The sequence below is a fragment of the Gracilinanus agilis genome, chromosome 2 (assembly GCF_016433145.1).
Source record: "Gracilinanus agilis isolate LMUSP501 chromosome 2, AgileGrace, whole genome shotgun sequence".
In the NCBI taxonomy this organism is placed as follows: Eukaryota; Metazoa; Chordata; class Mammalia; order Didelphimorphia; family Didelphidae; genus Gracilinanus; species Gracilinanus agilis.
In genome coordinates, this window is record NC_058131.1 from 694,755,895 (window position 1) to 694,775,152 (window position 19,258).

The 19,258-nt window shown below is 61.0% G+C and overlaps 2 protein-coding genes across 2 annotated transcripts; one reads left to right on the forward strand and one right to left on the reverse strand.

Annotated features, from left to right (window-relative positions):
- Nucleotides 1-266: 266 nt before the first annotated feature.
- LOC123234398 (glycine-rich protein DOT1-like) lies at nucleotides 267-881 on the reverse strand. Its single transcript, XM_044660302.1, has one exon. It carries the CDS (start codon nucleotides 879-881, stop codon nucleotides 267-269), a length of 615 nt encoding a protein of 204 aa, XP_044516237.1.
- Nucleotides 882-989: 108 nt separating this feature from the next.
- Nucleotides 990-13,759, forward strand: LOC123234399 (sperm flagellar protein 1-like). The gene is made up of 7 exons (XM_044660303.1): nucleotides 990-1,134; nucleotides 1,759-1,874; nucleotides 2,870-3,028; nucleotides 8,111-8,180; nucleotides 9,114-9,195; nucleotides 9,282-9,384; nucleotides 13,105-13,759. The coding sequence occupies exons 1-7, from the start codon at nucleotides 990-992 to the stop codon at nucleotides 13,198-13,200; spliced, it is 771 nt and encodes a 256-aa protein (XP_044516238.1). The 3' UTR covers nucleotides 13,201-13,759.
- The last annotated feature ends 5,499 nt before the right edge of the window (nucleotides 13,760-19,258 follow it).

Below are 19,258 nucleotides of genomic sequence, written 5' to 3' on the forward strand. Positions count from 1 at the left end.
TGGGCCTGCCGAGGAGCAGCCGAGGCGGGACGGGGAGTTCCCTCCCTTCACGGGGGAAGCCTCCCACCGCCAGCCTCGAGGGGGGCGCGTGCCTGAGTGACCAACCAACAGGTGGCCGGATCTAGCCCCGCCTCAGAGGAGTCTGGCCTGCGGCTTCCCGTCTCGCCTCCAACTCCACTCTGGCAGGGTCCTCCCCCACCCATCCCGCCCGCTCTAGCCCCGCCTCTCCAACCTGGCCACGCCCTTCGGTTCAGCCTTCTCCTTGGTTACTCGGCCCGCCCCCCGCCCTGGGTTCTGGCCCCGTCTCCAGCCCAGCCCTCGTCCCACATGGCTCCACCCCTCCTGCCCTGTCGCCCACCCGGACCACGACTCCCGCGGCCAAACTCTCTCATGGCCCCGCCTCTTAAGCTCAGGCCTGCCTTGGTCACTTCTATCCCCGCCCCCATCCGCTCTAGCTCCGCTCTAGCCCCGCCCATTCTGCTCCGTCTCGCCTCGGGACCCCGCTCTGTGTTCTGACCCCGCCTCCATCCCAGTCCTCGTCCCGCTCGGCTCCAGCATGGCTTCACCCCTTCTCCCTCATCGCTCACTCCAGCCTCGTCCCCGCCCTCACTCCCGCCCCAACCCGCTCTAACCCCGCCTCTGTCTCCTCGCCCTCCGCCCCGCCAGTACTCGATCTGCCTTCGGGGCCAATCGCCCCGGAGCCGCCCCTCTGCGTCCCCGCCCCCTCTCGTCCTAGCTCCCGCCCCTCCGTAGTCCTGGCCTACTCGCAGCCTCTCGGGCCGGGGCCCGCCCCTGATCCGCCCTGGCTGGGCCTCGCTCCCTTCTGGCCCCTCCCAGCTCTCGCCCCGCCCTCGCCCCGGCCCAGTCCAGCCCCAGTCCATTCCCAGCTTCTCCCTTCGATGACATATGTCCCTCCGGGGCCACCGTCGAGCCTCGTCCGGTCTCCCAGCAACAACAGTTCTAGGGCCAGTGCGCGGGGAGGCCGAGCCATGAACCGGCCTGGGCGCACGGCCCCGGGCTCGCTGCTGTCGGCGCCGCTGCCGCTCACAGCGCTCCACCACCTCTACGCCTGGGTGGACAGCGTGCCCTTCAGCCGCCCCAAGCGCCACCTGGCCCGGGACTTCAGCGACGGCGGTGAGCCCGGCGGGCCGGGAGCGAAGCGGGGCCCAGCTTAGAGACTGGCCCCGCGGCTGGATTCGGGGCTGCCCGGAAGGGGACCGTGAGGGGCTGTGCCGGGGAACTGGCGGCGGGCCGGCGAGGCGGAACGCCATCGCCTGGCATTGGCTGCCTCACAGCCCGGGGAGGGGGCCCGGCTCGAGGCGGCCGGCGCGACGGCTCGGGAATGGGCTGAAGACGGTGTGGGGCGGGGCCCTGTCACTAGGCACCGGGAGATGCAGCTCTGCCACTGGGTGCCGCCTGACAAGGGAGAGGCCGGTCACTAAGCACCCGGTAACGCTGGCCCTCCGATTGGCTGCAATGACAGCAAGGCCTACGGATTGGCTGGGAAAGGCAGGGGTGGAAGCAGTGCTCCTCCGGGATGGACTGCAGATCGGTCCAAACGGAAACGGAGCGAACCGCTGAGCTCGGGACCGCCCGGGCGTCTGGGGCCCGAGACCGCGAGTCAGTTCCGCCCAAAGAGCATTTCGGTGCCAGGCTCCGCCTCGAGCTCTCCGCTTCTTGGGGGCGGCCTGAGAAGGGTTGGTGGCCGCGCCGGCCCCTCCCGCGCTGACTCCTCGCTCTCCCCTGAATTCCCCGCAGTGATGATTGCAGAAATTGTGAAACACTTTCAGCCCAAACTTGTGGAAATGCACAACTACATCCCGACCAGCAACACCGAGCAAAAGCTGAGCAACTGGAGCACCCTCAACAGGCAGGTGCCGCCTGGCCAGGCTGCTTCCGGGAGCCGGAATTCAGGCCTCTGGAAACTGGGGCCAAAAGGCTTCTTGACTGCCTGGGGAGGGGGGAGGGGGGGCTCCCTTCCCGGATGTGGCTTGGACTTGGTCAGCCTTGAAAACCCGGTGGAGTCCCAAAGGGTTCTCGATTAAAGGGGAAAGTGTAGACACCCATGCCAGAGGACCTCGGGTGGGAGTGGAAGCCTCGCTGGCTGCCCAGAGGGCTGGAGGTGGAGAACGGGCAGCCTTTTTCAGTGACGCCAGGAACCCACACAGAGATTGTTTCCCGATGCTTGGCAGCAGTGTAAGCTGCTGCTCTGGAACACTGTGGAGGCTTCTGGCTGACTCTCTGCAGCGCCTCCCCACCCCCACCACGGGCCCAAGGCTTCCTCTGGGACCAGAACCTCCGTGTGGGAGGTCACTCGGGGCCTCCAGACATGTTCGAAATTTCAGGACGATTTGGACAACTTCTAGGGCTCTTCCAGCTCTGATCCTTCCTTTAGGGGAAAGAAGGGACTGCGAGGTCCCCAATTCCCTTCCCCCAAACTGCCTTTGAAGGCTCCGGGAGCTTCTCCCCGGGGCCCTGCTGTGTCGGAGGCAGGTGGTTTCTCTGGGAAACCAGGACATGCATTTGTGCCAAGACTTCGGAGAGGGCCGGGGCCTCTGGCGGGACCCTGAGACAGGAGAGCCTGGGGAGGCCCGTTAGTCTCTGAAGTGATGCTTCAGAGCGCCGCACTATTGCCTCTTTAGGGGCCGGGGCGGGAGTGAGCACCTGTCTCCAGACTCTGGGAGGAGGGACGGGAGGGAGGCCCTTTCCGACATCCCCCTCCCTTCTGGCTTTTCCCCCATCCTGCCTGTACAGCTTGACATCCTCAGCCTTTCCCAGGGCTCCATTGGCTGAGCTAGCAGGAGGCCACATCTTGGGCCCTTAGGCCGGCCTTTGAAGCCCTCTGGTCTCCCAATTGCTTTTCAGGAAGGTGTTCCCTAAACTACGCTTCTATGTCTCAGAGGAGGACATTCGGAGGGTCGTCATCAGCACCCCAGGAGCCATCGAGTCTGTGCTGTCTACCCTGAGGCAGAAAGTGGAAGAAAAATGCCAAAAGAAGGCCACCCAGGAGACCAGGGTAAACACAAAGGTGCATGCCAGCCCCTCAGCCTCATGGGGGTGCTGCTGGGCCTCGCCGTTAGGGAGGTGCCCCTCCCCACCCCCGTTTGCTTCCCTGAGCAGCGAGGGCCCAGGAGGTGGCAGGAGCTCCGCTTCCATGGATGGGAGGGAGGCTGGTGACTCCCGGCTGTCTCTAGATAAAAGAGAGGCTCTGAGGCCCTCCCCAGGCTGCTCCCTCCTCCTTCTCATTCACCTTCCCAGACTATTTTGGCCAAACTTCGTGCCTCCAGGCCTTGGTGAAGATGATTCCACCCCACCCCCACCCCCACCCACCCCCGTATCTTCTGGTTTGAATTTCAGTTTTAGGGGGTGGCTGGGTGACTCTGAGGATAGAGAGGCAGGCCTGGAGGCAGAAGGTCCCAGGTTCAAGTGTGGCCCCAGATACTTCCCAGCTGTGTGCCCCTGGGCACGACACTTAATCCCCACTGCCTAGCCCTCCCGCTCTTCTGCCTTGGAGCGCATACTTGGTACTGATTCTAGGGCAGAAGGTGAGGGTCCTTTTAAAGATCCCCACCTGCTGCAAGAGCCGCACACGAGTCCTTCTCCTCCTTCTTTGGTCTCTTTGGGTTGCAGACCTGGTAGAGGTTACCCTGGACCCTTTAGGATAAGCACAAAGTTCGAAATTGTCCTCTAGATGGCTAGACCAGTTCAGGACTCCCCCGGCCCGGCTTTAGTGTCTCTTTGCCCACGTCCCCTCCAGAATTTGTCCTTTTCCTTTTCTGTCATGGGAGCCAATCCTCTAGGGGGGAGGTGGTTCCTCAGTTGCTTTAATTTGCCTTTCTCCAAACGGTAGGGATTTAAAGCATTCTTGCTGTATGGTTCCTGTGAGTCTTGATATCTTTATCCGAAAACTTCTTGTTCTTATCCTTTAACCATTTATCAATTGAAGAATTGCTTTTACTCTTGTCAATTTGACTCCGTTTCCTGCATGTCTGAGAAATGAGGCCTTTCTCAGGGAATCCTGCTGTGATTCCCTCCCCCCAGCCCCGTTTCCTCTTTTTCTTCACATTTTTAGCAGCATTGGCTTTGTTCGGACAAAACTTTTAAATTTTATGTAATTACAGTGATCCATTTTATCTCCAGGAAGCCCTGTGGCTTGTGTTTGGTCCTGAACTCTGCCTCGACCCCTAGAGCTTCTTCTGGGCATCGCCAGTTTGCTTTACGATACCTTCCTTTGCATCTAAATCATCAGCCCATTTGGAGCTTATCTCGGCATGTGGTGTGGCATGTTGGTCTAAGCCCACTTTCTGCCAGACTCTGCCTTCCAGTTTTCCCAACCTTTGTTGCACGAATTGTATGTGAACCCAGACCGTGCCACTGACCCAGGCCTCTATTCCTCAGCCAGCTCCACCTTGCCCGGATGATGCAGTGGAATAGAGTAGTTGGAGATCTGCTCCTGCAGCGCCCCCTTCCTGCCTTGCCATTTTTCATTGACCTCCAGATGGCTTGTGCTACCGTTTCTAGTCATTGGCGGGTGGCGCTCCTGAGGAAACAAGCATGGCTGGTCTTGACACTTCGGTTACGTCGACTCGGCCTTTCCATGATCAATTCAGCTTTCTCCGTACCATTTCGCATTAGATCTGTCTAAGTCAGCGCCAAGAGTGTTTTGTGATTTTGTTCGTTTAGTTGCTGTCTTGGCAGAGAGATCCCCAAGGAGTCTAGGCCGCCGGTGGTGGTTTTAAATGCAATTTCTCTTTTTCTGTCTCTTCCCCCTGCCCCCGATGCCTTGGTGCACATAGAACACCAACAGGCCCATGTCACGTTTCTCTGCTTTTCGAAGCAGCTGCCGCCTCCTCGGCTCCCCTGGTCCTTCTTGGTGGCAGTCGAGCTAGGTGTGGGCAGGCCCAGGCACAAGGACCGTGTGTCCACACTCAGAGGTTAGCCAGCCTCGTCTCAAGGTGGGCTGCCGGCCGCCATCTTTGACAAAGGACGAGCGCAGAGGTGCAGCCCTCTCCCGCTTGCCAGAGCTTACCAAGGACCACCAGAGGAGGTCAGCCGGCTCCTCTGAGAGAAGAAAGAAGCTTTTCTTGGGGAGGATGGGGCGAGGCTCACGGGCGACAGGGAGATGGCCGGGCTGCTCAGCTTGTGCTTTGGAGGATGACTTCTGTGTGAGATGTGAGAAGACCGAGATGGTGACCAGGGACTCGATGGCCAAGATAAGGGGGAGACTCAGAGTGGACCTGATGAGAAAAGGGGGGGGGGGCGAAGCATTTATAAAGCACCCACTACATGCCAGACACTGGGCTAAGCACTTTACAAACATCCCATTTGAGCTTCACAACAACCCTGGGCGGTGGTACCATTATTTTCTCCATTTTACAGTGGAGGAAACTGAGGCAGGCAGCACCACAGGAACTTGCTCAGGGATGCCCAGCTAGGCAGTATCTGAGTTCAGATTTGAACTGAGGTCCTCCTGACTTCAGGCCCCACATTGGGCATTCTGGCACCCCCAGCTGCCTCACTTGCTAATGAAGGCAAGTCCTCTGGGCCAGATAAAGGACACCCTGGGGCCTGAAAGAATTGGCCGATGGGCCTGCTGAGCTCCTTCCTGGGGCATTTGTATGATCTAGATTCCAGACAATGGGACACGTCCCAGGAGAGGAGGGGGCATGACTGACTCCCAAGCTCAGAAAAAGGCAAGTCTTTGCTTCCTGGGGATAGGATCGTTGGGGTGATGTCAGGCTCACCTCCCCAGGAGTATAGGCAGGCCATGCCAAGGCTGTCACTGACCTGGTTTGGGGGGTTAGGGAACCAGTTCTAGAGCAGATTGGCTGGCACGAGGGAGGGAAGCTGCCTGCCTTGCAGCCCTGCCTCTGTGGTTGGCCCCGGGCTCTGTTCTTGGCTCATCCCTTCACCAAGGGAGAAGGGAATGATGAGCCATCACAAAAGGATCTTGACAAGAAAAAGCACCAGGAGCCATGACAGAGTCCTAGAGATATAGCAGCTGTTCCAAAGAAGATCTGGGGGTCTCAGTTGGAGTCAGCAGTGGTCCATGGCATCCAGAAAGCCAGTCCCACTTTGGAAGGGCAGAGCTTCAGGATGAGGGAAGAGAGAGTCCTTCGCCCCATTCCCTGCTCGGATCAGACCTCATCCAAAGGCTTATGTTCCTCCCCGGACGCTGCGGCAGAAGGACTTTCAAAATTGGAGGCCAGCCAGGATGGGGAAGGCCCTCTGGGCCCTGGCGTCCAAGGATCTGTTGCCCGGACACAGAGAAGTCTGAGGGGGGACGTGACCCATGTCTCGGCGTGCTTTAGGGAGTGGTCATGGGAGGAAAGATCAGACCTTTCGTGCCTGGCCCCAGGAGCAGAGCCAGCAGCAATGGGGTGCAGGTGGCCTGGGAGGCTGGATGTGTCCTCGTCCTCGAGGGAGTTACAGAGGAAGGGCCCCTTCTGTCTCTCGGCCTCCGCCAGTTTGTGGGGTCTGGGGGCCCCTTGGCTCTCGGTGAGAAGGTCACGTACCACAGCACAGGTCAGGAAGGGGGCCGATGGGCGAGTTCGGCCCAAAGGTCTCATCTGCCTCTGGGGCTTCTCCGAGGGCTGTGGCTTGTGGTGGCCTCTTCTCCATGGCCCAGCCCTTGAGCATCTCTAGTAAACCCCAGCTGTGGGAGCCCAAGTACCAGCTTGAGGCAGAAGCCCAGCCCAGCCCCCAGCATTGGTTGTTCTTTTAACTGGCCCTTGTAGACCTTTGGTCTGACTGTGGCCCCTCGCAGGGGTTTCCTGGCAAAGATGCTGGAGCGGCTCGCACCTCCTCCTCCAGCTCCCGACACAGATGACGTGCCTTCGGGCTGTGCCCGGTTCTGTTTGAGTTCACCTGCACGGTGATGTGTCAGCCTCCCCAGACAAAGCAGGGACCCCAAAAGCCACCAGCGCCGCCACATCACAGGCTTTCAGACCCCCTGAGGAGGCTTCTCTCCTGTTGTTCAAGAATGGAATCAGCCACAGGGTCTGCCTGCCTGCCTGCCTGCCTTCAAAGAGCTTACCAGCTGCCCATTCCCTCTGTCTTGCCAGGCCTGACTCCTCTGGGGAGAGTCCTGCTGCCCAGGCCAAAGAGATTCTCTTTTTCCCAGGAGCCCCATCCTGAGGCCTCCCAGCTCCTTCAAGGCTTCTTCAACCTACCTTCTTAGGGAAGACCCTCCATCCCCACCCCGCCATGGGGCCAAGAGCTATGCGGGCGGCACTGGGAAGCCAAGGGATGTTTTGGCTTTTCCGGCCCTCTTGCTAGGAGTCCTGCTGCTGTGTATGTGGCTCTATTGACTTGGGGCCATGGCAGAGCTTGGATCCTCGGTGGGGTGGGTGAACCATGCCTTTGGACCTCAGCTTAGGCCACTTCTGGGCTTTCCCTTCCAGGTCCTTCTGCTTCTGACCCAAGGCATGGGCCCGCCTCTACCTGTAGGCCAATCTGCATTGAATTGCTGTGCTGGGGGGTCTCAAGGCCTTTTGTGTGTCTAAGATGTTGCTTTATATACACGTGGCTCTTGGAGCCACCAGAGATCCCAGAGGAAGACTCGGGAGCACCGATGCTCGACCCTGGGAAGCCACTGTCCTCTTCCCGTTCATCACTGAATGAACACATACATTCACTGCCAATGTGTGTGCGTCCTTGGGGGCCAGGGAGATGGGGGCTGGGAAATGTTAACTGTAGGGCAGGCTTAGTGGCCCATGAAAGGAGGAGAGAGGACTCTGGGAGCTGGCGTGGCAGGAGGCAGGGTGCTGGGTGAATCTTGAGAAGGGAGAACAAGAGGGAACCCATTCTTCTCTGGACCAAGTGACATGGGCTAGGGTTAGGGTTAGTCCCAGAGGAAGAGAAACTCAAGGGGCCTGTTCTGGAGGCAGGAAGGAGCCCAGAATGGCTGGAGGGGGAAGGATCTCCTCTGTTAAACGAATGGCCCCACTGCCCTCCTAGAATCCGCTAGTAACAGACAAGCAGAAGAACCAATTCTAGCGATTTCCACTGGAATGCTGGAAGAAAAATAACTTGTGTTTTGAGTACAGACCATCTACGTGTCTGCCTGTGAGCACATCAGAGATGTGACTCTTCTTTAAAATCTTTGCAGGATCCCATTGGATTTGACAGTATCAACATCAACAGACACTTGGCGGAACTAGAAAACTCCAAATCTGCTGGTAATATGAAATTGTCCCTGACTGCTTCTGAGCCAGGGAAAAAGGAATTCTGTCCTATGAGCCTCCAGTCATAGCCATGTGGGTTTGGCAGAGTGTGACGGTTATCCGGGACCTCTTATCCTGGATTCCTTCCACTGGGTTACCCAGCGGTCCTTGAACCAGTGGGAAGGGGACCACTGGCTGATGGGGAACTCATGCCCTCCTTCCCAGAGTGCCTTGTGTTTAACCACTTTTGAATGTATGCTCATTCTCTTTCCATTGTGTAAACATAGCTTCTCATGAGAAGGGAAGTGCCTTCAGAGTAAAGGGGTTGTTGCATTCTTTATTGGGCCACAGAGTGCCCAAAGTGCAAGACTCAAGAGTTAGGAAGGCCCGAGTTTGAATCCTGCCTCTGGTCACTTACTCGCTGGCTGACCCTAGACAAGTTAGTTTATGCCCATCTGCCTCAATTTCCTTTTCTCAAAAATGAGGCTAGTGAGAGCAGCTCTGTCCCCAGGGGGTTGGGAAGTTCCGGCCATGGTCCAGTGCCCAAAGAAGGTGCTTAAGAAATGGGGAATCAGAATCAGAGAAAGCACAAATAGCAGTTGTCGTTCCTGGGGCCCATATGGTGACCCTGAGAAAGGCTGGGAGGTGCCTCAGACTCTGGAGCGCCCCGAGGGTCTCCATGCTGAGGGCGGAATAGAAGCCATTTTGGTCCTTGCGTGGGGAATGGGGAGGGGCTGGCTTTGCATCTTTGGGTGAACCTGGAAGTCAATGGTTCAACCCCCAACAGAGACACAAAATGCCACATCCAGAACCCGCATCTCCCAAGAGGTGGGGATAACCGTAGCCTGACCCTCCTGCCCTTCCTGGTACCCCCCCAAGCCTCTGAATACAGCGGAACAATGCAGCCTTCCTGTTCTCTCTGTGTTAACAGGGCACTTTTTCTTGCAGACTGTCCGACTACCAGGGTGCCATCAGGCAAGAAAATTCCCAGCCAGAAGGGGGAGGACAGAATCAGTGACTACTCGGGAAGGTGGAGTATGCCAACCAGGCTGGGTGTCAGAAAGGCTCCCTCTTGGGTGCCCAAGCTGGCTGCTTACACAGATGCCCTCCTTCTAGGCAGGACTCGGGCTTCGGCCAGTGCCCACACAATGAACCCAACTTCCAGCAGTTACTGGAGGAGAAGGAGCAGGCTCTCACCATGCTACAGGAAACGGTGCAGGTAGGGCCCCTAGCAGAGATGTGGGGGTCCGGCATTGGGCCAGCCGCCCTCTGCCCCCCATGACATTCGGGGCAACCCGGCCAGCACCCGATGGCTGTTGGGTACCTGTTGCCTGTGTGCCTGGCACTATGTTGGGAGCTGGAGGCACAAAGACAAAAGGGACACAGGAGCTGACCTGCTGCTGGATGAAACAGCCTGGATGTCCGGGAGTGGGTAGAGAGGAAATAAGAAGTGAGGTGAGTAGATGAGATGGGAGGGCATTCCCGGCAGGAGCACAGAGGGGCCAAAGATGGGGAAGTGGGAGCAGCGAGGCTGGCTTCTAAACTGCAGGAGAGGAGACCACAAAAGGGACTGAAATCAAACTGAGGCAAAGTTTCGAGCACAAGTTCTTTGCCTCAGAACAAGGGCTGGCATCGGGGGAGGGGGCATCCAAGATGGGGAGACAACGCTCTTGGTTCCAGAGTGGGAGGGGATGGCAATCCGATTGTCTGGCGTCACCCCTAGGAGCCTCACAGAGATGCCAGAGCAGATCACCTTGAATTAGGCCAATTAAGAGAAACAGAGTCAAACAAACGTGATCAAAGCAGTTACACGAGATGCCGACAAGGAGCCCAGAAGAGAACCAATAGGGCAGATCGTACATGTTCCCAGAGGGAGATGTGAGCTGGTCAGACCCCAGAGGGTTGGGGAGGCCCCTTTGGAGCAGAGGATGGAGACTAGAGGACCAGTTCAGAGGCTCTTGTAGCAGTGAGAGTGAGAGATGAGAAGGGGCTGACTTAGGGCAGAGGTTTTGGGCAGGACGAGAGAGGGCGGCAGAGGAGATGGCACCAAATGGGCACAGGCTGAAAGAAGCTGAGGCTGCTGTTTCCTTGAACCTGAGCTTCCGGGAGGACAGACGGTGATGGTGCCCTCCATGGCAGTCGGGAGGAGGGAAGGGCTAAACCTGAAGATCCTGCAAAGGAGACAAAGGATGGGAGCTACAAGAGAAAGGAAACCTGAGAGAAGAGAGCGTCCAGCGAGCCAGGGCGACCTGAGGCGGGCGTCAGAGATAGTAAAGGATGAGGCCCGAGAAGAGACCCAAAGGTGAGGGTGTTCCCCGCTTCCTCCCTGGAACAGTCAAGAGGAGCTTCCCGACATCGGTCTTGGCCACTGGAACGTCGTGCCCATGCTCCTTCTGCCCTTTCTGAGGAGCCAGCTTGCCCCAGAGGGCACCTGTGGTCACCAGTTACCTATGCCCGGCCCCCTCCTGGCCCTTTTTGAATGCCAAGAGGCCTCGGGCCACTTTGGGATCCTTCCCAGCCTCCACCCTCCATCTGCCTTCCACTGTCTTTACTTCTACCCGGGACGGTGAATCCCTCGCCCCCGGCACGCTCTCTGAAGTAACTGGAGGCAGTGGGGCTGCCTCTCGCGGTCCTTGTCCTCTCTGCCCTCTTCCGGATGCTCAGCACATCTGCTCATCGATGCCTTTCCTAAGGCTGCCCCTGGATGTGGCCAGACGACCTCCGAGGTCGCTCCCGGTTCTGACCTGGGCAGCTTTGGGTTGCCAATTCAGAATGGCCTTGGTCCCGGCTTCAGGAGCCCAGGATCCCGAGTCACCTGCCCTTGGTCTAAGCCACAGGCTGCCCTCCTGTGGCACTGCCAGGCACGAGGGGGCTTTTTGCTGCCCGGGGCCTCAGCAGAGGCTTTTGGAACACCCCCGTGAAGGGGTGAAGAAGGAAGGGCTCGAGACTCATTTCGAATGGCACGACGAGGTCCCAAAGTCCCCCCTTGGGGAGACCGTGAGAGGCCCAGCTTGGTCTGCAATGACGCCTCAAGACCGTCGCCCCTGGCGGATGTAGGAACATTTGCGGCTCGGGCTTTTCAGCAAAGGGAGGTGGCTGGGCATCTCCCTCTAGAGACAGCAGAACTTGAGCAGCTCCTGGCGGCAGTGCCAGCCGGGTCCTGTTGGACCGGCGGATTCGGGAATGCTGAGGACTTCACAGGAAGGTGCTCAGTCAGCCGTGTCGCCCCGGCCCTCGAAAGGAGTCGTGCCCTGGGGTACAGTCCAGAGCTAGAGTGGGACGCAGCCTCCATCTTTAAGTGCCTACTGTGTGCCTCTCAGCAGAAACAGGAAGGGTAGGAGGAGGGAAAGAGTCCACTTTGGCTTTGAGGTGGCCAAGAGCCTGGCCTTGGGAGACGGACGAGGACTGAACTGTCAGTCGATTCTCTGGGGGCACAGCGAGGAGGAGGAGACGGGCACGGAGCCCAAGGCCGGATGCAAGGCCAGGAACATGGTCCCAGAGGTCCTAAAGCCCAGTGAGAAAGAATCCGGGGGGGGTGGTTCAGAGAAGCCGAGTGGCCCTGCCCGTCCAGGGTTGGCCAATGAGTGCGGCAGCTTCCCTGCCAGGGAAGAATGGCATAGGCGGGGGATCACATTTGGGGCAGGAGGAAAGGAGTGGCTGGACGAGGCCAAATTGGCCAGTGTGAAAGAGAAGGCATAGGAGGGCCCTGCACGAGGCCCAACGGCAGCCCCAAGCCGCCCATCGGCCTCGGCCAGAAGGGCCACCTCGGGGGCCTGTAGCAGAGGGACTGGGCAGGGAAGGCTCTGCCAATCTGAGGTCCGAGGGAGGGCATGAGGGGGAGGAAAGGCTTGGCCAGTGGAGCCACAGCCCGTTGGAGCCTGGGATGAGCGACAGAGAATAGGCACGAGGGTTTGAGGGTGGTAGATGTGTTAGCCACAGGGCTCCCAAGGCACCAGGGAGAGCCTAGGAAAGTGGGGAGGGCTGGAAGCTTCCACTGAGGGGTGGCCGGGCAGAGGAGACCCACAAATGGGACTAGGGGGCCAAGGCCTGCTCTGTCCTCGGGAGTTGTTGGGGTGGAGATGAGCATGGCTGGGCCCAGGAGCTCTTCCAGGGGGAGGAGGTGGCAGGGATATGGGCGCCTCCCCTGGCCCCAGAGCGCAGAGGGACCGAAGATGGGAGGAGAATGAGAGAACGAGGATCCAGACTGGCAGGGCAGGCCGGATGGCGGGTAGAAGAACAGAGGGGGGCGGAGAGGGCTCAGGCTCGGGGCGGGGGGGGCGACGGCAGGAGTGGGAGGCCAGATGCCCGTGAGGGAGGGTTCACAGGCTCCCTCGAGCCGCTCAAACGGGGGGCCGTGACTTGGCAGCAGATGGGCACAGGCCTCTCCACAAGCCTAAGACGCTTGTGAGCCGACTTGGCGCCTGCCCGGAGACATGCCTGTGCCGTGGGCATAGTGGAAAGAAGGCTGGACTTGGAGCCCAGAACACGTGGGTTCACATCCCCCTCCTCAGTCACTTGCCAGTTGAGTTCTCAGCCTCAGTTTCCTCATGTGTAAAATGGGAGGGAAAACAGCACGCCCATCTGGCACGACTGCCCCGAGTTGCTCCTTGGAGGTGTCACACTGTGCCAGGTGAGACGGAACCATCGTGACGAGGGCTGCGAGGGGCTCGGCTGCCACCCCACAGTCGGCACCCCCTCTGGAGATGGGCCAGTCGGGCCACTGACACTGAGGCTGAACCTGGGGCCTGGGACTCCGAGGCAGAAGCAGCCCTGGCTTTGCCCCGGCAGAGCCTCTGTGACCCCTCTGCAAAATGGGCCCCCTGATGCTGACCCCCCCTCTCCAAGGGGACTGCGAGTTCTAGGGAGTAAGTGGGAGCCGGGGGCGTGTGATGGCCGGGCCAGGGCCGAGGAGTGACCGGCCCCTCTCTGTCCTCCTCAGATTCTACAGATGAAAGTGCACAGGCTCGAACATCTAGTCCAGCTAAAGGACATGAGAATTGAAGATCTGACGAGACATCTCAACACCCCAAAATAGGGGAGACACACACACCCGGCGTGGTGCGGAGCGTGGCCTCGCCTCCCGTGGACAGGTCCCTGCCTTCTGGGAAGTGACCGACCTCTGCTCACTTTTTGGCCTGAGAAAAACCGAGGAAGCGCCCCTTCTCCTCTGGGCAGCAGCCCCCTGCCTGCCTGACCTCCCTCCCTGCCTCTCCATCTGTCTCCCTCCCTCTGCCCCCACCTACACTGGACGGCTCTGTGTGCACCGCTGGTCAGGGCCGGCCTTCCACCCTCCACAGCTCAGTGGGGTCCGTCTGGACAAAGGGGGCCCTTTGCGTGTAGTCGTGTCCACCCCCCGGGAAGTCTATCGAGGGACTCCCCCATCCTAGCTGAGTGAGACCGGCTTAATGGGCTGCCCTGATGTCTGGAACCGTGTGTGCGTGGCCACACGCACACGCGTGTTCCGGCTGGGCGCCGGTCACTACTGCTCCCTCTGGTCATGCCACGTCAGACCAGTCGTCTCTGCCTTTCAGAGTGTGTAGATGATGAGCTGTAGGCCTGGAATTACTTTTACAATTAAAGGAACATGGCTAGGAGCGTGGCATCCCCGTTCTTGGGCGGCGCGGGCCGGGGCCGCGGCTCTGCTCTCGGGGCTCTCCCTGCTGACGGCTGGGCAGACTCGTGTTTAAAGCTCAGCTCTTGGGGAGCCCCAGACTTTGCAGCAGAGGCTTCCGTGGCCGGGGGGTCTCCTTTGTGAACCTCAGTGCGGAACCTCCTCGAGCCCACGTGGAACACACGGTGAGGCTGGACAATGGAACGAGGGGGCTACGGAGTGCCCGGAGGGCCGGGCCTGGGGCTGAGGAGGTCAAATCCAGCCTAGCTGGGTGGTCCTGGGCAAGTCACTTCACCCTGTTTGCTGCCTCAGTTCCCCAGCCTGTTCAGTGAGCTGGAGAAGGAAATGGCAAGCCTCCCCCCTGAGGGATCTTTGCCGAGAAAACCCCAGATGGGGGCCCGGAGAGTTGGACAGCTGACATGGCTGACCACCAAAGTAGCTGGGCAGTAGCAGTCTGCAGGGCCCAGAAATGAAGGCTGTTGGCCCGGGGGAGACACTGTGTGTCCCCCTGAGCGCAGGGCAGCAGCCGCGGTCGGAGAGCAGCCCGTCCGTTCCCAGCAGCACGGAAGCTTCACTGGGCTCGTGTCGCCATCTTGAAATGCCCACGGTCAGGGCGCGTCCACACGGGGAAATGGCGAAGGGGGGGGGAGTCCTGTTCGGGGCCGCCATCCATCTGAGGGACCGGTCAGAGCAGCAGCCTGGAGCCTCCCTCTCTGTGGCCTCGGGGCAGTCTGGGAGGCAGGAAGGAGCAGAGGAGTCCCAGCCCAGGCCGGGTCTTCCCCGCAGCCTCCGTGGCAGCAGCCTTGCCACGGAAGGAGCGGACGTGGCGGGTTCGGGGCCCATCCCAGTGGGACTCCATGTTGCCGAGCCCCGACGGGGGCCCAGGGCAGACCCTTTGGACCCAGGATGCGCCCAGCCATCGGGCCCCAAATGCTCACTACTGGTTTGGGTCGAGAGACCCCAGAGCAGCCCCAAAGCCCGAAGGTCCCAGTGGAAGACGGTGGCTCTGGACAGTGGGAATCCACGGGGGAGGGCCACGACAGAGGCCTCGAGCACCCCCAAGGGCCATGGCCGGGGCTTCTTTCTGGCACGGTAGGGGACCGGCTTCTTGGTCTCACCCGGGACTTTGAGGGGTGGCCATCTTCCTGCCAGGGGAGGGAGGGAGGTTGGTTGGTCTTATTTGGCGCCGTGTCCCCAGCAGCTCCCCTTGTCCCGGGTCCGGTTGCTGACTCCTGGCTGGCGTGTGCGTGCACACGCGTGCTTTCACTAGGCCCCCGGGAGGCCTGCTACCGGGGAGTCGACAGGACAGGAAGTGGGCCCTAGTCGTGCCATCCCAGGGAAGCTCGTGCCCTGGGGCGGCCGGCTGGCAGCGCCAGCTTTAGGGAGTCGGCCACAGGCCACAACGAGAACGCGCAGGAAAGGAGGCCGGGGTAGGACGCGGCCCCTCGGCGGATCAGACGAGGTTCCCCAGAGGCCTCTTAGTCACCTCTCAGTTCTCAAGCAGGCCGACGGTTGGCTTCCGTCTCCCCTCGCCCACCGCGGCCCTGGCACACTGTGGACACCCAACTGGAGGGCTGGCCTGGAAGACCCCAAATGTGCCCGGGGCTGCCCCGGCAATTCTCCCCAGTCGGCATTGGGACTTTGGGATGATTAGCAGACAGACCCCTCGGCGGCCCCTGGATTCGGTCGTGGCAGCGAGAGGCTTCTGCTTCTGGAGGGTCGACCCCTGGCCCAGGCGAGAGGTTCCCCCCACTCCCATGGAAACGGCCCACTTGGCCTCGGTACCCACCAAATCCTGGGCCTTGCAAGGGCCCTCCACCTCTGTGGCTTCTTTCCTGAAACGGGTGCCCGAGTGGCCATCCCCGAGGCCTAACGGATGCTCGGAGAGGGAGGAGGCCGGGCCCAGCTCCTGAGATAACCTGGAACTGGGCACGGGCTGGGGGGCGGGGGGAGGCGAGATGCCAGGCCAGCAGTTCCACAAACTCTTCCCATTCCGATGACTGAATGGGGGCTCCCGGGAGAGCGTGGGAGGGACAAACCAGCACCGGGGCCCTTTACAACTCGCCCTCTTTGGGGACGTCCCAGACGTGAGGCCCGCCGAAGCTCCACCTGAGCTGGCCCGTCCTAGAATGATCTCGGCCGGGCCGGACCTAAGCTCGCCTCGGGGACGGGAGCCGAGACGAATCCTGCCGGACAGAGGCCTGAGCGAGCCCGGCGAAAGGGAGCCGCTCCAGAACCCAAGGAAGGAGACACGTGAAGGAGGCTCCGCGCCTAGCCACAAATGGCAGATGCCAGAGCGAGCGTGGGGGAAGCTGGCGGAGTCACACGTCGAATCATTCTAAGAACGTGGCTGCCGTGTCCAGGCCCCGCGAGATCCCACACACGCCACGCCATCACTAGTGGCTCTTCCTCCTCGTCGCAGCAGGGACACCTCCAGGTTGTCCGAGGCCCCGGGAGCAAAGGCTGGGAGAAATGGCGAGCAGGAGGACCTGCTCAGAGAAGCCTGAGAGAGTCGCCTGAACGGATCCAGAGTGAAGGAGGACAACCAGAAGCGCCTCGGATGCCCCAAGACCGCCTGGGAATGACTCGGCTGTTCCCAGCCATCCAGGGATCCAAAACTGTCCCAAAGGGCTCTGCTTCCCGAGGAAGGGCTGGCCGGGTCCGAGTCCAGACCAAAGCGAACGCTTTTGGATCGTTTTGTTTCCACAAAAGGGTCGATATGGAGAAAAGTCCTCCGTGGCCGTGGCCGTGGCCGTGGCCGCGGCCGCACGTGGAAAATCGGAGGGCGGGAGGGAGAGACGCAGAGAATCGGGACTCACAATCCCCTGAACGATGTCGGAAACCAGGAACAATCGAGTACAACGAAGGAGCCACAGCGGGAAGAGGTCCCAGAGGGGGGCGGCGCGCGCAGGGGGACCCTCTTGGAGCTGCCTTTCCCGGCCTGGGAATTGGGGCTGGAAACGGACCCCGGCTTCTGGGCGGCCCCGTCTGGCGCGGGACGCACGAATGTGCTTCCTTTCCCAAAGGGGTCCTTTGGCCCGGACGAATAGAAGCGGAGCTCCTGCTTTGACACGGAGGGTGCCCACAGCCCTCCAAGGGCAGCTCAGCAGAGCCCAGGCCCCAGGCTGGAGAGGCTTTGGGGGCACGATGAGGAGCAGTCTGGGAAGCAGGGAGCCGGGTGCGAGGTGACACCAGAGCCCAGGACACATCCAGGAATGGCGTGCTTCGAGGAGGCGCGGAGCTCAGGAACACGCAGGAAGGGCCACGCGGCTAGGAAGCCCACTGGGCCAAGGAACAGCTGGTGGAACCATCAAGCCTCCCGATGTACTCTGGGGGTGCTCCTATGCTCTTCTCTTCTTGTCTGTGGGGAATCTCCATGGAGAAGCTCTGTGCTGCCACCTGCTGCCCTGCTGGGCTGCCATCTGCAGGCCTCGGCTGCTCTCTGCTGCCATCTGCTGCATCTGCTGCCCTGGACTGCTGGCATCTGGTCTCTGGCTAAAGGATGACCCCTTCCTTACAGGGCAGGGAGCCTGAGGGCCCCTAAAGGAGGCCTCGTGGGTGGGCCTCACTCTCTGAAGCAGGGCCCGGGGGGGGGGGATTCAGCCTCCAGGATCCCCTGAGGGAGGGAGGACGGATCGAAGCCCCTGCAGGGCTGTGATTTTCATTCTGCTCGAACTGCCTTCCCCTCCCTTGGCACAGGGCCGGGCACGAGGGAAGCATGTAATAAATGCCCGTCGATGGGCTGCCTGGATCTCTGTTCTCTCGGCCCCTGCAGAGGGCACTGCCTACCTCAGGCTGTCCTTTGGGGTGGAGCTCCGGGCCCTGGGGGCACCCGCCCTGTCTGGGTCAGGCAGTGAGTGGCCACCCCACAGGCGCCAAGGGGAGGCGGACACCATCCCTGGCTCTGAGCCACTCCGCCCTGGCGCAGGACAGACCCGGAGGATGGCGTGTGCCCCCCCCCCCCCCGTAGCGAGGCCCCCAGGCCAGCTGGTCCATCAGAGCAGAGACGAGGAGCCGAAACAGGCCTGGAGAGGAGGAGGAGGAGGAGGAGGAAGGGCAAAGCGGGCCCCAGCTGGGTCCCGGAGCCCAAGGGTGCAGGCCGGTGATGGCCCAAAGGGTAGCTACGTGCAGAAGAAGATGTAAAAGATGTCCTGCAGGGAGACCTGGTGGGCAGAGAGGAGCAACAGTGCGGGCACAGGTGCCCAGATGGCAGGCCAAGGCTTAAGGCACGAACCTGCTGGCACAGCTATGTCCTCCCCACAAGACTGTATGCCCGCAGGTTCCAGGCTGCTCTGCCCCCTCGGTTCTGGGGGCTTTGTGCCAAGCACCTCCCCCTCTCGGGCTCCCCAGAAGCCAGCTGGGTTCCCTGGTGGGCACACACCGTGGCCCAGGCCTGGGGAGCCCTGAGCTCGTGGCAGCCCCCGCCTCAGCCTCCCCGTCCGCCCCAGGACGTTCGACACCCGGGCTCTGGGGCTGGGAAGGGGCCTCAGCTACCTGGAAGGTCTCAGCCTCAGCCTGGGGCCAGCTCGGGGCCAGCAGAGGGAGAGCCCCAAGGGGAAGGGAGGTGCTCCAAGGGACCTCAGAGGCCCGCCCCGGGCCCTTCCTGGAGCCCAGCCCTGTGTCCACTCGGGGCCTTGGCAAGGCGAAAGGGCCCCCCTTCACTGAAGACTGTGCCGGCCAGCATCCGCCACCTGCCGCTGTCTGGGCCCCCTCCGTCGTCTTCCCCCCTCGGGGCCGGGGAGGACGCTGGGTGTCCTGGGCCCGGGGCGGGCACTGCCCGGCCTCGCATCGATGGATTCCAGAGAACTTCCCCATGGATGACCGGGCACTGCCCGCCCCGGCCCCGGCCTCTCTCTGGCTCTCGTGCCCCCATTCGAGGGCAGACACTCGTGGCCTCGGGGATCACAGATGAGGCCAAGCTCCAAGAGGGCCAGGAAAGGGAGTGGGCCCGGGGCCCCAGGGTGCTTGCCTGCCTCGGGGCTGGGGTGGGCCTGAGCCAGGGAGACACAGTATGCGGGTGGCTAGAGGGACCCAGGAGTCCTCACCTCATCGTGTCTCTGTGACGCACAGAGCCAGCTGCTCCTTCCTCCCCCTCCTCCTCCTCCCTGTGCCCACCATTCCCGAAGCACACCTAGAAGGAGGTCCCAAGGGAAGATGAGGCCCATTTCACAGCTGAGAAAGTCAAGATCCAGAAAGATGCAATAAGTCTTGTGTCCAAGGCCCAAAGCACCGGGCCGGGGACTGGAGCCAAGTGTTCCTGACTCTGTACCCTCCCTCCCTCCCTGCCAGGCTCTCCTAGCTGCCATCTTGTTCTCTGAAGGCCCAGCTCTGGCAATGCCTCCTCCAAGAAACCCACCTGGATTTCCTTCACCTCCCCGCCCCCTTCAGCAGGTCGGGAAACATCTCCTCCTCTGGGAGGCCCTCCTGCACGTGGCTCTGTGGCTCCTGCAGCTCCCCAGCAGGCAGGAAGGCCTGGAGCACA